Source organism: Silene latifolia, chromosome 1 (assembly GCF_048544455.1).
Source record: "Silene latifolia isolate original U9 population chromosome 1, ASM4854445v1, whole genome shotgun sequence".
Classification (NCBI taxonomy): Eukaryota; Viridiplantae; Streptophyta; class Magnoliopsida; order Caryophyllales; family Caryophyllaceae; genus Silene; species Silene latifolia.
The window spans coordinates 50,570,970-50,587,898 of NC_133526.1; the positions used below are offsets into that span (position 1 = coordinate 50,570,970).

A 16,929-nucleotide genomic window follows, 5' to 3' on the forward strand; every position below is an offset into this window, starting at 1 on the left:
AGACAAACGTTGACTTCTTCTTCTTCTTCTTCGGACTCGTCATTTTCAACGTCCAGGTCTCCCCAACAATAAGCCATCAAGACTTGCTTGAACTCCTTCTTTTTTTTGTCACGTTGATTTTTGTCTTTAATTTTCTTCCATGTTGGGCAATCTTTGATCATGTGATCAATATCACCACACTTGAAGCATCCAGGGTTAGAGAAACACCCTTTTGACTCAACAGTTTTCTTGGGAGTTTGCTTTGATTTGTTATTTGTCTTATTTTGATTTTGAAAGAAAGACCATTTCCTAAGACGTTTAACAAGTAACGCAGTTTCATCTTCAATATCTGAAGAATCATCAACCTTGCTAGAATCAGCTTGTAAGGCCATATTTTTGCTTGTGCTAACTTCCTCCTCATCCTGATTCAGAGTAATCTCGTGAGCCATTAAGGTTCCGAGTAGCTCCTGATAGGATAATGAAGTTAGGTCCTTACATTCTTCTATGACAGATACTTTATGTCTCCATCTCATGAGACATACTTCTGAGTATTTTTCTAGCAATTTCCTCGGAGTCAAAAGTTCTTCCTAAATTTTTTAGCTCATTGATGATGCTAGAAAAGCGAGAGGACATGCTATCAACTGACTCGTTTTGTTCCATGGCAAACAGCTCGTATTTTCGCATTAGTAATGCCATACGTTGCTTTTTGACAACAGTGGTTCCCTCATAGGCTAATTCTAGACCATCCCATATTTCCTTGGCAGATGAACTGGTTGAGAAACGATCGAATTCAGTGGCAATCATACCGTTTTGCAATAAGCTTATTGCTTTTGAATTCTCCTCAGCCTTTTTATAATCCGCCTCAATATAGTCTTCTTCTTTCTTTTCGATGGTAGTGCCATTACTGGTTGCAAGTAAGATCTTATTAGGACCATTCTTGATAATCAACCAACACTCCCAGTCGTTTCCCTTAATGAAGTGGGTCATCATATTTTTCCATAAACCATAGTTCTTCCCATTGAATATAGGACACTTTAGGTGTTTGGAATCCATTTGATAAAAAATAAATGCGCGGAAAAGACGATAAATAGACTACAAAAAAAAAAAATCAACTCTAGTCGTTAGGCTATCAAGAGCACGAGGCTCTGATACCAATTGTGGAGTCTATTGATCGAATACGAAAGAGGGGGGGTGAATTGAGTATTAAAAACGATAACCGCTTTTTCGAAATATATGATATAAATTAATTACTTGATTTTATTGATTAAAATCAACTAATTAAATTATTAACAATAAACTCAAAATCGAAATAACAATAATAAAGAGAGAGAGAAAGAGAGACACACAGGATTTTGAAGTGGTTCAGTTTCACAAGTCGAAACCTACGTCCACTATTCTCGATTAATAATTTTTAGTACCTTTCTCCGGATTACAAAAATTACCAATCCACTCGTATAATCAACTATATGATTATAACTCAGATTGAGTATCGCTAAATACTCTAGGTTGCTCTTACGTTAATAAGAAAAATACAACGATAAATACTAATCTCACGTTATGCGAGTGAGTATACTATCCTTGTGTATTTAATATCCTATAACGATTTTTCTTCGAGTGATTGACAAATTTGATGCGTGATTTTTGTATAAGCAAATATAAAAATATGAATGAAAGCTCAAATGATTTTTGCTTAAAATATTTTTCTCTTTTGAAATTTGTAGATGTGTGTGTCAACAATTAATGTTGAATGAATGAGAGTATTTATAGTAGAGTAGATTAGGGTTTGGAATATTCTGGAACTAGGGCATAGGAATGTTCTGGAAATATAAAACTTGAAGAACAAGTAAGAAGAGAAAAGAAGGAGGAGATTTGGCCTCCTAGGGTTTCGGCCACCCTAGGGTTTCGGCCGGCCCAAGGCCTCTTCGGTCCATCCTTGCTTCTCTAGCCCGCAACAAATCGAGATAGAATTTAGTTAAAGCCCTAGGTTGCATGACGATATAAATATCGTATTACAAACCAATAGTTTATTTAACTTAAATTCTAATTAATTAATTCCAACCAAAATAAATACTCTCTTATTTTTATAAACCATTAAAAATATATTTTCCAAAAATTAACGCATCATTTTTGTCTAGTAATGAAGTTATGTCTATTAGGTCATAACTTCATTAACCTTTAAATCAAACAAAATAAAACCATTACCGGATGACGACCTATACTAACTAATCTTCAGTAGATCTTCAGTACACGAATCGTCTCTTCACAAGTCTCTCATCTTGAGTCTCGTGGTTGATTTCCAATCTTGATCTCGCTTGAAAACATCGATCAAGTATATTTGAAGTTGTACCTCCTTGGTCCAAACTTCAAGCTTGCGTCTTGTAATTGTTCCTTTCTAAATTAAAACTTAAGCACACAATTACACGCATATGTTTATATATTAAGTCCACATACAAATCATTACTGTCATTATCAAAACAATTAATTAGGACTAAAGGTCCAACAATTGCCATAACTGAGAAAGTTGACATGAAATGGCTAAGGTGAGACAGTTCAGGCCATCCGGGTTCTTATTACATACACCCGTTTTGATAAAGCTGAAGTATATCCTAAGAAAAATATAAGTGCTGAAATCTTTCGTGTAAATTTATTAAAGGCAAGACATTACACGAAGATTGAGTGTATTTAATATTGGAGATCACAGTTTGATGATTATACGGAATCGTTAGTCTCCGAAAAGGGAATTGTAATTCAGCACATTTAAAATCCAACTACATTATATGTTACTCTCCCAAAAGATTTTGTTAATGTACGAAAATGCCCAAATAAATTCTTATCGGTGATATGATAAATTAAGGTCTAAGGTGGTTATGGTTTTTACCACCTTAGGGGGAGAATGATAAGGAAAAGCTGGTAAAAACAAACAAGTAAATTATCCCCAGCTGAACCTGAAGTTCAGTGGTTTGTTTTCAATATGAAATACATCAACTAGAGGTTCACGGAATTAGAAATGATGGTATTCATTTGGTTATGAAGATGTATTATGATACCACTCTTATCACCTTATCAAAATGTGATATGTTACATTAAAATATATGATTTAATTATAGACAGTTTAGCCCTATATGTGGTATAACGAGCTATACATTAGTCATAGAAAATATATGTAATGAAAATTTAGATTCTTGCCAAATTGAACAATAAAGCACACGTGAAATATAGTGTGAGAGTCATATCGGTTCACATATTTCTAGTAATAAGAAAATGGCAAGTTTGGCAGTTGGTACTCCTATGGAGTAAAGAAATTTGGATGTCCCGAAAGTGACATAAATATCTGAATGATAATAGATGGCCTATATAGAAAAGGAATGGTACCAAATATATTCAGATATCATTGATCAGTACTGACAATATCATGAGATATTGAAATTATATCGATATGTTTAAGGAACCGATATGCATTTGCACGCGGAAATTAATGGACTAGAAAATTGGGAGCTTATAAGTAAGTCCAATTTTAATTGTCGACATATAATCTATGATTATAAATGAGCTCATGGACTAGATGTCCAACTATTGACCTGAAGTCAATTAAAGTTACGAATATTGGAAAAGGAAACTGTATAGTTTGTATTATCGAGTCATCATCTTGTGCATTTAGAGATTAAGTTCATCCTTTGCATATTAATTAGTTTTATTTTATATAACTTATTGCATTGTTTTAGAATGTTGTTTAGAATTAGTTACATATCATATGCATGCACATGATTAATTATATTTTTATATTTTGATAAATATTTTAAAAGGAGAACTGTTATCTTATGAGATACTCCAACGAGGATTACTCCTTATAGGAGCTTTTTATAAATGATTATCAAATTATAATGTTTGAATAATTGAGTTTTGGGAACTCATGATTATATATGAGCCTCTATGACACGATTGAAAAGTTCGTGATTATTTCCAAAATGGAATACTTAAACTCCTGTAGAGTTTACTTGATGTCTCAGCCTGAAGTTTGAGCATATTGGAATTTAGATTTGAATGAGCTTCTTGCTAATTAAACATGTGAAATGAGTTTATGGTTCAGAAGTACCATGACGATTAGAATAATGTAGTCAAAATCTACAATGAAAATGTCAATCCATACATATATGGTTTAGCAAACAAAATGGCTCAAAGGTGTTGGATGATTATTCAATAATTATCGGATTGATTCTCCTTAAGACAAGGAATTAAGGAATGATGGCTACACTCTTTTACCCTTCGACTAGGTTTTTTTGTCCCAATGGGTTTTTCCTAGCAAGATTTTTAACGAGGTAGCAAAATAAGCGCATTGATATGCTATGATTATGAAGACGAGTTATACTTGACATATAATGTTATGTCATCTATCGAGAAATTCTCTATCACTATTGTGGACATATTATTTGAAATAAAGATCCAAGAGTCATCACAAATGACTACACCCAGATTGTGAGTTCTAATGAAATATGAAGATAGAAATCAACAAGGATTTGAAGATATCAAGTTTATCAACTATAATTGATTTTATTCAACTATCGAGACGAGAAGTTGCGTTAAAGCATGGTTCATTTCAAGATACATCAAGTTATGTAGTCATCAGGGGGAGTAGACACGCGTTGTACTCTTTTTCCTTATCGATGGTTTTGTCCCACTGGGTTTTCCATGGAAAGGTTTTAACGAGGCAACTATTATTATGCGTGTTTGAAGATTGATGTACTCTTTTCCTTTGCCAGTGTTTTTCCCAAGGGGTTTTTCTAGTGAGGTTTTTAACGAGACATCTTCTTCAGTAATGGATATCCAAGGGGGAGTGTTATGAAATATTATTATGTAATATTATATGGATGTCCATATGTTAGGATATTCTAGAGATATTATATTATGGAAACTCTATCCTATTGTATGTATATATAAACCCCCTCATAATGCAATAATACACAGTTTTGTCTCCCTTACTTTCACTCTAACTCCTCTCTACATTCTCTCTAATTCTCTCTTCCCTTTATTTTATAATAAGATGGTCATTTTAATAATTAGATTTATAAATTGGTCATTTTAGAAAATAGTTTGAGTTAAACGGCTATTTTGGCGAAAAACCCTTATTTTTGTTAGTAGGTTGTTTTGTTTAGGTACCGATTTTTTTTTTTTAACATTGAGTCCACGAGCCCGCGGGTAGACTCGTGTATTTTGATGGGCGGGTTTGAACACAGCTCAAACTAGGCCCGCTGTAATGGACACGGGTAACAAAATTAAGCTCAACGGGCAATTTTTCAAGTATAGGCATGTTTATGTCCGAGCCAAACTTGTTAATGATCACCTCTACTTATAACTAACTCCTAACCAACCGGCATATATACAATATTCCCCCCCCCCCCCTCAAGTTGGTCGTAAGAGAAAAGATAAGCCTAGCTTGACGTCAAAAAAACTTATGTTATTCAGCTCCCAATGGCTTGGTCATTAGGTAATAGGTCCGCAAGGTGCAACTTGGACTGAACATGCCTTGTCTAAAAAAATCCTTCTTGCTATTTATCTCTTACATAATGGTAGTCAATGCTGAGAAGTTTGGTTCTCTCATGAAATACTAAGGTAAGTAAAATATGCTCTACAGCTTTGTTATCACGAAACAAAGGTATAGGCTTTGGAAGCTGAACTCTCATGTCCTACAACAAGTTGTCCACCCAAACTATTTCCGATATTGTATAGAGCATACACCTATACTCGGATTCAACTGAACTTTTACCGATTGTCTTTCGTTTCTTTGTTTTGCAAGAAACAAGAGATGAAATAGAAATACACATAGTTACAATAAGTTACCGAGAGACTTGTAGAGCTGTAGGTAAAAGCGCATTGACCCTAATTTGCATCACTGTATGCAGAAAGGGTAAGATCTGACTATGCACTGTAAACTAATCATGTATAGATAGTTGCCTTTAGATACTTATGAACTGCTGCAGCAAGGCTAGGAATCCTTGGCTAACTCAAAAACTTGCTAAAGTGTTGAATTGCATATGAAATGGCGGGCCTTGACATGTTTAAATACAACAGCCAACCAATGAGCCTCCTGTATTGCACAGGTTGCTCCAATAACTTTCTTTTGGCAATGGATACTTTTAGCCCCTGGTATAGGAATGATAACGGTAGATATCCATATCCGTCACGATATTGGTATCTATAAGACTTACGACTAACATCCGATGTAATATCCGGATCTTTTGAGACTTAAAAATGAACCTTAGGATGCGCGAGAGGACCCTTGGGCTTGACGAGAGGCAATTTGTGAGTAAGGTATGGTCATGCAGTAGACCACGTGTAACCTATCCTAGACCTAGTGAGTGTGCACTGGACCGAGTAAGTGACACTCAGCCGAGTACGAGTAGTACTCGACCGAGTCAGTGGCACTCGGCCAAGTGGACTCAGCACTTGACCAAGTGCAGCTCGTCAGTAGGCGATATAACCTATGTTCGAGATCTTTTCCAACCTAACCCTTATTTTATTTCCTCCCTTCTGTCTAAGCCTCCAAACCCTCCTCCGCCTCTCTAAAACTCCCCTATACCTTCTACCTTGGATTCTAAGTTTGGTTTTGAAGATATTCCACTTTTTCCCCATTTCTTTCACCTTGTGAGTAAGATCTACCTTGTCTCTTTCTTTTGTTTTAACCCTAACTTTTGGGGTTTTTATGAGAGTTATTAATCAGTGATTACTATGAGTAATATGAGTAATTAAATGGTAATAATAAAGGATTTATGAGTTATGGCTAAGACAAGGACCCCAACTATCCTTTTTTTTCCAGTTAAGGATCTATACTATTAAATTTTCCAGTTAGGGAACTCACTTACCGATTCCGTTAATTGTTTCGTTGCACACTTGTTGCCGTGCTCATCTGCATGTTTGGTTCATCTTGATTCACTCATCTTAAATAATTTTTTTTTGTAACAAAAGCATAATACTTTAATGAATCCACCCCATTGATATGTTGATAATCAATCCCTTGTCTTAAACAAAATCAAACAAACATTACATCATGAGTGTAATTTAGGTGATTTTGTTTTTGTTCGAGTTTTATAAATTATTATTAGTTTTGAACCATGAATGTAGGGTTTTCTTTGAGCAAAATATCAATAGCGACGAATTCATTAAGTGTAATTTTATGAAATGAAATTTGAAGAGATATATTAGATGCTTGATGGATTGAACTGCTTGTTCCTTCATACTCGAAGAGATAGATTAGCTTTTCGATTTCGCTATCTCATTTATTTATTTTTTCTCCTTTCCGCTAGATTTTTTGATTGCGTATGATGTAATGTTACAGTAATTTCCAGTTCATAAACATAATTTTCTCATTAATTATATTTCAAAAAAAGAAATTAGAATAACAAACCTAAAAATCTAAAATCCATCATAGTATTAATTGGCCTGCATTTGTTACAAAATTTTATTGGGATTGATCATAAAAAAAACCAAAGATGCAGATGAGCAAGGCAGTAACTCAGTAGGTGTACAATGAAACAATTAACGAAGAGTTAACAGAATGGGTTAGGGAGTTCGTTAACTGGAAAATTTAATCGTATAGGTCCTTAGCTGAAAAAAGAAGGATAGGTCGGGTCCTTGTCTTAGCCTTAACTCGATTTTGTATTGTAAAACGACTCATGCATACTTTCATCAATCTAAAGTGAAACATAACATATAATGTATATTATATCTAGGCTTTGTGGGGTAACACTAACTAAAAAGGTAGCTAGAGTAAAAGAAATGTTTTGGTAAACAAATCTTAGGTATCATAATCTGGTTAAAAATGTACACAGATCTATTTATAATATATCTTTCTATAATAAAAAGATTTCACAAATATAAAACATGATGTTCTGAATAGTTTTTTCCTTTATTAATTAGCGTATTCACGATATTCTTACTTATTTTAACAAAACAATCAAAATAAATCGTGGTAACAAAATAATCAAAATAAATTGTGGTACTACGGAAACGCGAAAGTGGCAATTGAACCCCATTACTTTGATTAATTGTGAGATTAAGCTCCTTAGGTTTAGATTGTAGCAATTAGGCCTCATAAGTTATGCAAAATGTGAAATTAAGTCCTCATACCACAAAAACTCAATTAGGTTATATTTTGTTTAAAAAAGGGCAAAATTCTTTTTTTTTTTTCTTTTAAAATGTAAACAATGATAATACCTTAAAATTATGGAAAAATAAAAAACTTTAGTTTTATTTTACGTTTTTCTGGAAAACCGTCATTTTTATTAAAATATACTTAACCTAAAAAATAATAAACACGTATAATTTTTGTATTTCTCATCTTTTCACAAAAAACGTTAAAAAACATTATATATACATATTTTTTATTTCGTAAAGAATTGTTACAAATTTAAAAAAAATATTCAGTTCTTTAATAAAGTATAAATAATTTTTTTTTTTTGGTAAAAGGTAAGTATATTAAAAAGAGGTGTCAATGTACAATGCTCATATGATCATATTACATAAGATTCTTGCTCTCTAACCATTCAACATCAAAAATGCTTAAATGACTCTTATCTCTCTTCCTTATCCTAGCTTTCATATCATTTAGAATTCTTTTTGCTAGCCATTTAGGATGAGCTAGAACCATCTCTTGTCTGCAAGTATTACGCTGCTGCCATAACCCATACACTGCATTGATCACCATAGCATACTGCACCCCCTTTTGCACTGTAGACCCATGCCTGTTCTCACACCATTCTAGTGCATTTGTTGTAGGGATATCCATCCCACTGGACTGCTTTACCTGTTATATTACTCGTCTGCTGTAAGGGCAGTCAAAAAAGAGATGTTTCTGGCTTTCACTTCCCATTCCACAGAGCTGACATGTATCTTCATCTATAACTCCATAGTTCAGTAATTTATTCTTTGTCTGCAATGCCCCATGTGCCCACAACCACCCCAGGAAGTTGTGTTTGGGAAGACTCCACCCCGTCCAGACTACCTTCTCCCACAGCATAAGTATAAATAAATATTTTTATTTTTATGAAATAATTTAAAATTTTCTCTAACTGATGCTAATTCATTTTAAATTTTGATTTTATTATTAACTTTTATTTTGATTGTATGTATATTGTAAAAAGTGTAACCAATTTCACTTATGTAATATGTTATATTGAATTTATCATGAGATTTTGGTTAAAGAGTTTAATTTCATCTTTTGCATAACGTATGAGGGCGTAATTGCTACATCTAAACTTAAGGGACTTAATCTTACAAGTAACCAAAGTAATGGGGCTCAATTGCCACTTTCGTGCTACGCGAAATATGTTTATCAATCCGTGTATCCACAAGATTGTTGCATACGTCAACAATTGATGTTATGCAATAATTAGTCTAGATCCCCCGTAAATACGCGATATGTATAGACCTTTTAATTTTTACTGTATTTCTTATAAATTTTAAATTTATATCTTATGAGTTAATAAAAAAATTAATCAAGAGTATTGAATAATTTCATGAAGCGTGTTTTTTATGAAAATATTTTAAGTACCTCAAATTATTTTAATAAATTCTTTTTCTTGTCATGACGTTAACAATAGGAGTAACAATTTACGTATAGATTATAATTTATACCAATTTTGTTTTATTCTTATTAAAGATTATATTTTTAAGTTTAATGATGAAAAGATTATTTTTAAATAAAAAATTAGTTTAATAAATGAAAATCTAATTTATTTCTATATATAAGTTTAAGCATTGAAAAGTTTATTCTCTTAGTATGTAGGGAGATGCAAATTCTTACCCTCTCCACCCGATCATTTTTTCCTAATATATAGAATAATAATGAATCAGACATTTAAATATGAAACAGGTAAACAAATAATGGTAAAAGAGGAAATATTTACGAACGATTGATGTTTTTATATACCCTCCCCGATCTACACCAAAGGTAATATAGGGAAAAATGGAGTATTTAAGAAAATGCGGAAAGAGTAAGGGTAAAGAGAGAAAAAATAGGTGAACCATGTAATTGTGAGTTTAATTGTGGGATTGTTTGTGGGGGTATGTAATGATATGTTGTGTAAATATAAAATGAGTATAAGGACAATTTAATAATATTGTAGGTCAAATAATATATGTTACATTTGATGTAATTCGTCTATTTTAAATAAGTGTTACATTTAGTGGGGATCCGGAGCATACAACATTCCCACTTTTCACAAATTTTAGAAGATAAAATTAGGGTAAAGTAGTTTTATGCTTCGTCTATTATTCTATTAACAAACTGAAATTGCTTACCGCATGTTTGTTTGTTTATGTATCACATTCTTCACTCTACCCATCACTTTCTTCTTCCCTCTTTTCCCTCAAACTTCCCTCCCTTTTAAACTAACCTTTCTCCTACATTCTCCCTAACTCCATTTCCTCTGTTTTCTTCCTTTCATTACTCTTTCCAATTTCCTCAATAAGATGAGGACATTGTGCCCTAATTTCGATAGAGAATACGGGTTAGACACAGTTCTAGAAGTCCCAATTCCCGAGGAAATGTTCCCGCCGACGAACAACAAATGGACCCATTTCAAGTCTTGGTTGAAATTGAACCCGCTTCGTTCTCCGATCACATTCTCTTCTTCGCTTGGAAATTCCCAAATTCAGCTTCTTCTTGGTGTTATTGCTGCTCCTTTGATCCCTTTGCCTATCCCATCTGATCCTAAGCATAGTAAATCCGTTGTAGAACACCCAATTGTGAGTTTTATTTCTCCAATTACGATATTTTGTTTTTTGTGATTGCGTTCGATGAAATGCCTCAATGAGAAAGGGTGCTGTTTAATAATTACTCCCTCCATTCAACTCCACTTTACATGTTTGCTTTATCACGTTTGCCAACGCGACTTTTACGCGGTAAATATCTTTAGTTACGTATTTGCAAAAATTATAAAAGTTAGATATTTGTAATGTACTCTTAAAGATGAATTAAATAAGATTCCGCATGAATATATTTTAACTTATGTATCGAGAGAAAATTCAAGTTGAATGTCCGCTTGTGAATAGTGTGCAAAAGAGAAACATGCAAAGTGGAGTTAAATGGAGGGAGTATATGCTTAAAATTATACAAATATTCAATGTTTGTATTTTTGGATTTCATTATATCTGTTTATTGGGTCTGGATTGATGAGTGTGGATGTCACATTCAAAAGATGATGGAAAACCGACTAAGATGGTTTGTCCATGTGAGAAGGAGACCTATGGATGCACCAGTTAGGAGGCTGGAGACTTGGAGAATGAAAAAAGGTCCCTAGGCGGAGGAAGGCAAGAGGCAGGACATGGTGAGAGTGATAGAAAGCGCGATATGAGAGTTAAGGGGCTTGAGGAGAGTATGGTGACGGAGAGGCACAATGATGGAGGAAAGGATACATGTGGATTTTTAGTATTTGATGTTTTTTGACAGATTTAGTGTTTATTTATTTATTTAATTTAAAGAAATTAATTTATTTATTTTTCTCTCCTTTACTTCACACTTTTTCAACAACCACTTTCTTATAGATTTTACTTGGTTCATTCCGGATCCTTAACTCTATTTTGGTTTTTAAAAATCGTTTTAATCTTTTCTCTCGATTTAAATTTTAAGTTTTTATAAAAGAAAGACGGAATTCGATTTTAAAACCCCTAAGTTCACCTTGACTTTCCATTACATTTTCGTTCTCCCTTTTTGTTTTTCATCTTCCCTTTTTTTATTCGCATTTTGAGGCGTGCGTTCACCCATGGACGGTTCGAAAGGATGATTCATGTCAGCCGACCCCAAATCATTTTGGGAGTAAGGCTCTGATGTTGTTGTTGTTGTTGTTATTGGGTCTGGATTGATCGTTCGATGAAATGCTTCAATGAAAAAGTGTTTGAACCCTCTGGACTTCATTTTAGTTCACTTTGTTTTATTTTTTTCGGTCATTTAATATTCACTCCGTCTCGGTCATTGGTTTATGTTAGTTTGCAAACCCATGTCCCCATATTGGTAGTTTACTTTTTATATTCTTTGTGAGGGATATTTTAGTCAAAGGTAAACAAATGATAAGGACGGAGTATGGGTTTTTGGGGCGTGATGATACCTTCTGTTTGTTTCATTTCTAGGTGGTACCCTTTGTTTCCCACATACATCAGTGGAGCATTGGAGCCCCTAAATTTAGTAAATACAGTTCTTAAAATATACTCCCCCAATATAGAAAAGGACAACAAATAACCGGGACATAGGGAGTAGCTTTTAAAATTCGAGTTTCTGAGTAGTAAAATTCTGTAAAGTGAATATGTTTTTGATTGAGTAAACTATATTTATGTAAATTGTTTCACCAATTGTTGCAAAATATCAATGGGAATGAAGTGCATAAACAAACTAAACATTTAGAAGAGGCAAATTGGAGCATTTAGGGTATTTTAAGAAGTTTCGATTGAGTTTAGGAGTACCGATGACTTTTTTTTAAAAACGAGGGGTGCCATGTATAATTTTTTTTTTTTTAAAAAAGAGGATACCGTTAAATTTTTTATTTTATTTTTTTATTCAGATAAGTTCAATCCAATTCAATTTGGACAATTTAGGCAAAAAAGAACAAGGCCTTATATACTTACATGAAGTATACGTTAAAACTACGCATGTGGTAGTTATAGCTATTCCAGATTTATATATTGAATTTTGTTGAGCGGGTTTATTGGGTTTGATGAAATGGCTAAACAGGACTCGTCCATGGCGAAGTACATTATTCATCAGTACATTGCAGCGGCAGGAGGGGACCATGCACTGAACTCGATAGACAGCATGTACGCTATAGGAAAGGTGAAGATGGTGGCGTCAGAGTTCACCGTTGGCATGGAGTTCTCGGGGAACAAGCAGAAAGGGAAGAAGCATGGCGGCGAAGTGGGTGGGTTTGTTTTATGGTCGAAAAAACCCGATTTGTGGTGTTTGGAGCTCGTCGTTTCATGCTTTAAGATTAATGCTGGTAGTGATGGCAAGGTTGCTTGGAGGCAAACACCTTGGCATAGCTCTCATGCTTCCAGGGGACCACCACGGCCACTCAGGCGTTCCTTGCAGGTATATACTATATATACATACTCCCAAGTCCCAACCTTTCATCTATGGTTTAATTGTTATCATACCCTTGATTAATGTATTGAGTTTGATGATGAGAAATACTTTCTGAATCTCCTTAGTTTTCAAGAGTGGTCATAGGTGTTGATAATGTATTGGGAATAATAATGATATAATTGAGATCGGGATTCCGTTAGATGGTTTAGGGTAAATCATTGTTTTGTGGTATGGATAACTAGATAGCGCTATTCATTCATTTTTCAATTTTTTTCAATGAAGACTTTTAATGATCCAAGAAACTTGTTTTCAAACCTTTTTTTTCTCTAACCTTTTTTTCTCTTGTTTTGTGGTATCTGGTATCTAACCTTTTTTTTTTCTCTTGTTTTACAATATTTTGTATAAGAGACTTATTGATTATTAAATCAGAATGGTGGCTAGGTGTAAGAGTAAGACTTTTAATGATCCAAGAAACTAGTTTTCACCCAATAAATGATTGTTAATGAGGATTAAAATTCGAACTTTAACACGTAGTTAACACCATCATACTGTGATATTACTCTTCATATTAATGCTGGAACAATAATATGAGGTGATGGTCAAAAACTCCTGCCAAAAGAATGCCATGGCTTCTCTTTTCTGGTTTTCTGTCAAAAGAGCATTCCTTTACTGCTTATCCTTAATTCCTTATTGCAATGTTCAGATAGTGGATTGTTGTTTCCTTTAGATCCTAGGCTGGCACTTTTGCTTTGGGTTTCTCTTTTGACTTTTGGACTCGGACGACCTTATACTCGCCAGCCAACAGCATTGCATATCCCCTTTCTTTTTAATAAGGATGACTCGATTAGCTGTTGGAAACATTGCTTTGGACTAAAGCAGTTCCTTTACCATCCCCCACCCCTGTTGATGACAAGTCCAAATCTTAAAAAGCATGTTTTTTTTTTTTTTTTTGCAAGATAATCAAAGGCATCTCAATTTTAATAGAGTTGATTAAAACTTGCCATCTTTTTAGTTTTATTTTTGGTTTTCTCCCTTTTTGAACTCTAAATGTAGGCATGTAGCCAATGCTACTACGCGTACTAGTAAAAGGTCTGTGGAGCTGTAACTGTTTTCGCCACGCATGAATTTTGTCCGAATTTTTCAAAATCCATGAGATTTCTTCTCTACTCATTTTACTTGAGACTGACTTTACCTGGGTCTGAACTCTGAAGCAAGAGCGTGCCTTGCTTCAGATTTCGCTCTATCGTAGAATGTCGTGTTACGGTTTTTACGTAGAGCTAGGAAATAGTTTTCCAGCCTCTAGTAGAAAAAAACCACTGTTAGTTATATTTTGTTCATGTTCAGTGTTGTTGAGACAAGAGATCAAGATACTATAACAACTAATTAATGACTGTAATTGTCATTCACAGGGCCTTGATCCGAGGTTGATAGCAAACCTATTTACCAACTCTATCTTCATTGGTGAGAGAACTGTAAACGGTGAGGATTGCTTTGCACTAAACCTTCAAGCAGATCCAACAACCCTAGAAGCGAGGAGCAGTAGCAATATTGAGATAATTCAGCACACAGTTGAGGGCTACTTCAGCCAAAGAAGTGGACTCCTAGTCCATCTAATTGATTCTTACCTTCTCAAAATAAAACACTCGAAGAATGACTCTATTGTCTGGGAGACAACCATGGAGTCCACGATCCAAGACTATCGGCCAATAGACGGTATTAATATAGCACATTCTGGTAAAACCTCTGTTTCATTGTTCAGATTTGGCGAGACAACAGACAAACATTCTAGGACGCGTTTGGAAGAGGTTTGGTCGATTGAAGAAGTTGACTTTAACATCAAAGGGCTGACCATGGATTGCTTCTTACCTCCATCTGACATAAATAAAGAAGACGATTCAAGTTTCCCAGCCACTGTACCGAAAAGGATAAAATCAGCAACAAAAGCGCGAAATAAGCTCTCTAAGACCAAGGTTGTCGCAGTGGATGATTATTTGTAATGAGTGGAACGTTATAAGCTTCCCGCATCAGTTAACCTTTTGAAAGTTAAGTACATAATACATATGAATTATCATACTGTCTTTGTTTTAGGAGAAATAAGATTGTCCAATAACTACATTAAAACTTCAGTATGTAGCTAAATCTAGTAGTTGCTGTGATATAGAGGCCTCTTTTTTAAGGCGTGAATTGCATCAATTTTATGAACTAAGGTAAGCGTGGTGAAAGCTTTGCTCCTTTGTCATATGCTGGCATTTTAAAGCTCAGCAAGTGGCGCATTATCTTGAATTGTTCGCAAAATATGGTACGGTACTACGGTGTATTAATTTTTTTTTTTTTTTTTTTTTTTTTTTTTTTTCCAAAAGAGAGCTCTTGCCTTATACAAGTATGTGAAGACTGACCGCCTCTTGTATGTATTTAGTTGGTCTAGTGAGTCTCTATTCCCTCTTAAGATTGCATTATCTATCCCTCCTAAGATGAAAATGGATCAAATGTACTCTTATTAACCATATCCGTCACCTTTGATAAAAGAAAGAATAAGAGGAAAAATTCACTTTTCCATTTCTCTCCCTTTTCCTTCCTTCCTAGTTCCTCCCCTTCCTTCCCTATTATTTTTGTATTCAAATACAGCTTAAGAGATTATTATAGTTTTTTTTTTTTTTCTATAAGGTAAGAAAACTAGATTGATCATCTGTGATAAGACCGACCTATCTCATCCTTTTGAATGAGAGAGGTAAGTTGAAGCCACCGGCTTTCAAACCACCTCGAAAGAGTTCGACATGAATGTCCAATAGAAGCCATGAAATCAGCAACCTTATTGGCTTCACGAAAGCAATGTTTAATTATCACTTCATCGAAAGAATAAAGGTCTAGTTTCACATCTTTAATAATACTAGAAATTTCCAAAGAATTTGCCAAGTACTACGAATTGAGTTAATATATAAATTAGCACTCTTCACAATTAACTTTGAGATTCATGAGTATTTAGCTGCTAAAATGCCCTCTTTTAAAGCGAGAGCTTCCGCAACAAGAATACTATTGGATCCGCACTTTTTTGCTCCTAACAAAACGACATTACCATTATGATCTCTTATAGAATATCCTAAAGTAGCTTTATTGCCTTCTATTCTCGATCCGTCGAAATTTAGCTTTAGGAAACCATTTCTAGGTTTCTCCCACCAGATTTCTTCCTTACTAGAAGTGTTTCTAACTGACTCGTCTTTCTCACGATTGTTGAGATCCTTATGTCTAGTCTCATTCCAAGTCTTAGTGTTATTATTACATAAAGTAATAAGTTTGCTGATATTAAAATGAACATTATTAAAGATAATGTCATTTCTATAAAACCATGCTTTCCACCAAATAAAAATAGTTTTAATGAAATCATCTTTAGGAATTAAGTCTTTGAGATAATTAAGTTTCATTATAAAACTTTGACTTGCAATATTATCATAATTTGACAAAAAATTGTTGAAGCTAATAATGTTTTTGATTGAAAGCTAATAATGTTTATGTCTTGGATAAGAGACCCAATCACGGGACTTTCGTAAAATAAATGATCTTTTAGTTAGTTGATCTTATACAAATTACTCTTATAAACAAAATTGATCTAAGAAATCATAGTATAATAAAGGATTAATTATTGAACATTACCTTATAAATACACTGTTTTGCATACTACCACATTTTATTCAATTTTTTGTGAAACACTCCCTTAAAAATATGTTTTGATGTTAGACACTACCAAAATGCAATTTCAAGCAAAAAAAAGTCAAACCGGCATTGATCATCGAAGGACGTGATTAAAATTTTTGCCTTAAACCCAACTGATTTTTGACTACTTTTTTTACCCCCTTTTCATGTTTCCTTCCAAATTTCTTATCCATTAT

The 16,929-nt window shown here is 33.9% G+C and overlaps 1 protein-coding gene across 1 annotated transcript; it reads left to right on the forward strand.

Moving 5' to 3' along the window:
• The first annotated feature begins 10,296 nt into the window (after positions 1–10,296).
• On the forward strand, positions 10,297–15,318 carry LOC141605323 (uncharacterized). Its single transcript, XM_074424038.1, has 3 exons — positions 10,297–10,719; positions 12,698–13,051; positions 14,455–15,318. Exons 1-3 carry the CDS (start codon positions 10,444–10,446, stop codon positions 15,040–15,042), a joined length of 1,218 nt encoding a protein of 405 aa, XP_074280139.1. The 5' UTR covers positions 10,297–10,443; the 3' UTR covers positions 15,043–15,318.
• The last annotated feature ends 1,611 nt before the right edge of the window (positions 15,319–16,929 follow it).

Excerpts from the sequence above, each read along its gene's own strand:
- LOC141605323 (XM_074424038.1), top strand. The coding sequence starts at position 10,444 with ATGAGGACATTGTGCCCTAATTTCGATAGAGAATACGGGTTAGACACA. Across the intron at positions 10,720-12,697 it reads CCGTTGTAGAACACCCAATT|GACTCGTCCATGGCGAAGTA; the intron begins GTGAGTTTTATT and ends ATGGCTAAACAG. Across the intron at positions 13,052-14,454 it reads CACTCAGGCGTTCCTTGCAG|GGCCTTGATCCGAGGTTGAT; the intron begins GTATATACTATA and ends TGTCATTCACAG.